The 3,200-nt window shown below is 36.2% G+C and overlaps 1 protein-coding gene across 1 annotated transcript in view; it reads right to left on the reverse strand.

Annotated features, from left to right (window-relative positions):
• Positions 1-2,548: 2,548 nt before the first annotated feature.
• Positions 2,549-3,200, reverse strand: part of LOC140325748 (uncharacterized) — a gene marked incomplete in the record, with an annotated part of 23,706 nt that continues 23,054 nt past the window's right edge. The window contains 1 exon segment of the mRNA XM_072403757.1: positions 2,549-3,189. Within this exon segment, the coding sequence (XP_072259858.1) occupies positions 2,816-3,189 (374 nt within the window).

The following is a 3,200-nucleotide window of genomic DNA, read 5'->3' on the forward strand; positions in this document are numbered from 1 at the left end:
AACCAAAGGTTTGCCTAACGACTAATCCTCTTTTTTTGTCTGCCATAATCACAATAGCCCAATCATGGAAATGGTTCAAAGGGAACACTGAGTTTGAAAAAAAACATTTTTCATTATGGTTTGAGAAAAACTTGCAAGCAGAGGATCTAGTGATCATATATTCCCAAGTTTTGGAATACAACCTAGCATAAATGAAGCCATCACTCTATGTAGGGTGATGATTGAGTAGGTTGATAGGGAGGAAGGGACCTTTACTTTTCTTTTTCCATCTTTCCATCTTCCGTCTTATTTTATCTTTACTTTGATGATGTATTAGGTTGATAGAACGTTTAGATTCTAGCATATCTAGCATTATCTTTTTCATACTGTATGTAACTATAATGATTACACAGAAAAAATGCACTTGGCACATACACTGATTTTATTGCTATAAATTCTTGTTACAACAGAAGCTGCATTACCAGCAGGTGATCTTAATATTTGAAAATAAAGTTGTTTCTACAATAGTTTACTACTTACAATAATTACAATTAAAAAAAAAAATATTAAACCAATTAAAAAAAATTAAAATTAATTGTGAAATTTATTATGAAAAAATGTTGAATTTAGGACATGTAGACTCTCTCATGCCACCTTATATACCAAGAAGGTGCGCTTGATATCCTTTACATAGCACACTTAAAAAGCACTATTAACACCAGGCAATCTTCACCTTTTTCATATCATGGTAGTCATATAATATTACTTTTATAATTGTGTATCTGTATATACTATATGCTCCCTAAAAAAATGCTAAACACTTCGGAATGAAAATCACCTGTCTTGCCACATATTGACAATCAGAATTGTAGCTCAAATAAGTATGGAATTGTTTGCCAAAATTATCACTATTTCTGATATGTGGTTTAAGTATCTTCAATCCTCCTTAGAAAAAAATAATTTACTTTACTTGTACATCACTAATAAATTACTGTTTGGTGGTGTTTATTCTTTTTTTATTCCTAACAATATACTGTACATATTTTTGTTTATGTAAATACAGGTAATGCATGCCTTCTTTATGAAAATTCCCACTATCAACTTTCCTCAGAGTGTTGTCTTGATACCAGAACCCGCCCACTCTCCCATCACAGGTTTGAGCTTGCAATGGGAGAGTGGACGGGTTGTGTTCAAAAAGACAACCCCACCATCGTCCTGGGACATGCTCCCCAGGTCTGGTTGGTGCGACCCCAGCGGGGTCCTTCTCCTGATCCCACGGGGGGCAGACCGGCCAGAGGTGCAGACCACCAAAGAATTCTGCAAAATAAGAGTGGGCACGTGTGCCCATTCCCAAAAAAAATAGAGGGCATGGGTGGAAACTCCCCACTACACTCCTGGTCATGATGTTCTCCATGTATCATTTTAACCACTATATGGTAAATTATGGTGAGCCTGTGTCTAGGACATAAATGTTTGAGAGTTCACATATACCTACAGTTGAGTAAAATAGATTGAAAATACAACCTCATTGACCTATAAGGTTGCAGAAACTTTAGCGCATTTTATTACTGAAATGCTATAAATGAACTCAGCTTCTCCCTCCCTGAACTCTCAATTTCTGTTTTCAATAGAGTTTGAAAGACATAATGTAGCAGGGGAAGAACAAAGGGAACTAAATTGCTTGTAAAGGGACTCGGTGAAACTGAGGGTCCATATCACTACTACATAGGTCACTAAAGGCTCTGGCTAAGTTAATTTACTTCTTGTTGGGAAAATTTCCATTACCGTGCAACAGCTTTTCATTCGGCACAGTTTAATTTGGGTGGCTTCTAGTTCTGCTTTCCACATCATTTTGAACTGATTAAACATACAAAAGGAAGATATAAGGCCACTCTCTGTAATGATAAAGGCTATTGAGCGGGCTGTGAATTTAGATTTTAATAGTATGCTGTCCACGATTGGGGGGAAACCTGTACTTAAAAAAGAAGTGTTGTGGATGTGAGAAAAATTCACTTTACAAAAAATACAAAATGATGATGATGAAGATTGTTGCCTGTTTTTGATTGGAAAGTTGAAGTAGGCAGAGTTTAATTCCATATACTAAGCTAAATGGCATGTCCATTTAGCTGGCATGTGCAGTGCATTTTGCAAGGGAAAATTCACTTAGCTTTAAAGAGTGTGGTGGTAGTTCACTTTGCAAAGAATACCCCATCATGTGCATGGAGATATAATAAAAAAGGAGTTTTGGTTGTACATGATTGGATGGTTGAAGATAGCAGAGCTTTATTCATTTACTAAGTTTAGTGAAATTCCTTTGGAGAGTGATCATTCACTTTGCTAAGTAAACAGTGTATCCTTCAGTAAATCAACCCCAATGGCTTACAATATTAAAGCTATTGGATCATTATGACAAACAGGCAGACAGATAGCAGAAGAAGATGTTACCCACAGAGGCCTCCATATTTTACTATACACTATACATGTGTACATGTGCTTTTTAGGAACTAGGTTGCTTTCTTTTGACGTCCTACACACCCACAATGATTAGTACAATTAATGAAAAAAATCATTCACAGAGTAATTTATCTTTTTTTAATTTACACAATTATATTACAGTTTATGATAATCAAAACAATTTTTTTAAAAATAATTCATACAATGTGCATGACTGGATGGCATTTATATGGCTGATTTGCATTAAATGTTTCAGTCAAACATACAATTTTCAAAAAAATGATCAAATATGATTAGTGTTATGATTTCGGTAGCCCTTTCTTTAATCAACAAGATGGCCATTAGAATGGCTATTGGTTTTGCTGTATTCTGCACCCAAGCATTACAATTTCATTTTCCTGGACCAAACTTTACTTTCTTGTACAGGAATCCTTTGTTCACTCCAGCTAAATGTTTCACCTTTACCTGGCTTGCCCTGCCCAATTGTACCCATTTCAGATTCCCATCCTCCGTCTCCGGAAAATTGAACCTGTCTAAAACCTCCTCCGGACATTCCTGATTCCAAAAATTCCTTACCACCATAGCCTGAAACAGAACTGCTACCTTTTCCAGTTCCAGTAGATGTAGAACCTTTACCACCAGCACCTTCAACAATACTCCAACCTCCACCTACACCTCCTGTTACAATTTTATCGGTTCCTCCCTCACTCCAGTACCCAAATGCACCTCCTTCACCATTCATACCTCCTGTCATTTCTCCAACATAT

This window comes from Pyxicephalus adspersus, chromosome 3 (genome assembly GCF_032062135.1).
Source record: "Pyxicephalus adspersus chromosome 3, UCB_Pads_2.0, whole genome shotgun sequence".
Classification (NCBI taxonomy): domain Eukaryota; kingdom Metazoa; phylum Chordata; class Amphibia; order Anura; family Pyxicephalidae; genus Pyxicephalus; species Pyxicephalus adspersus.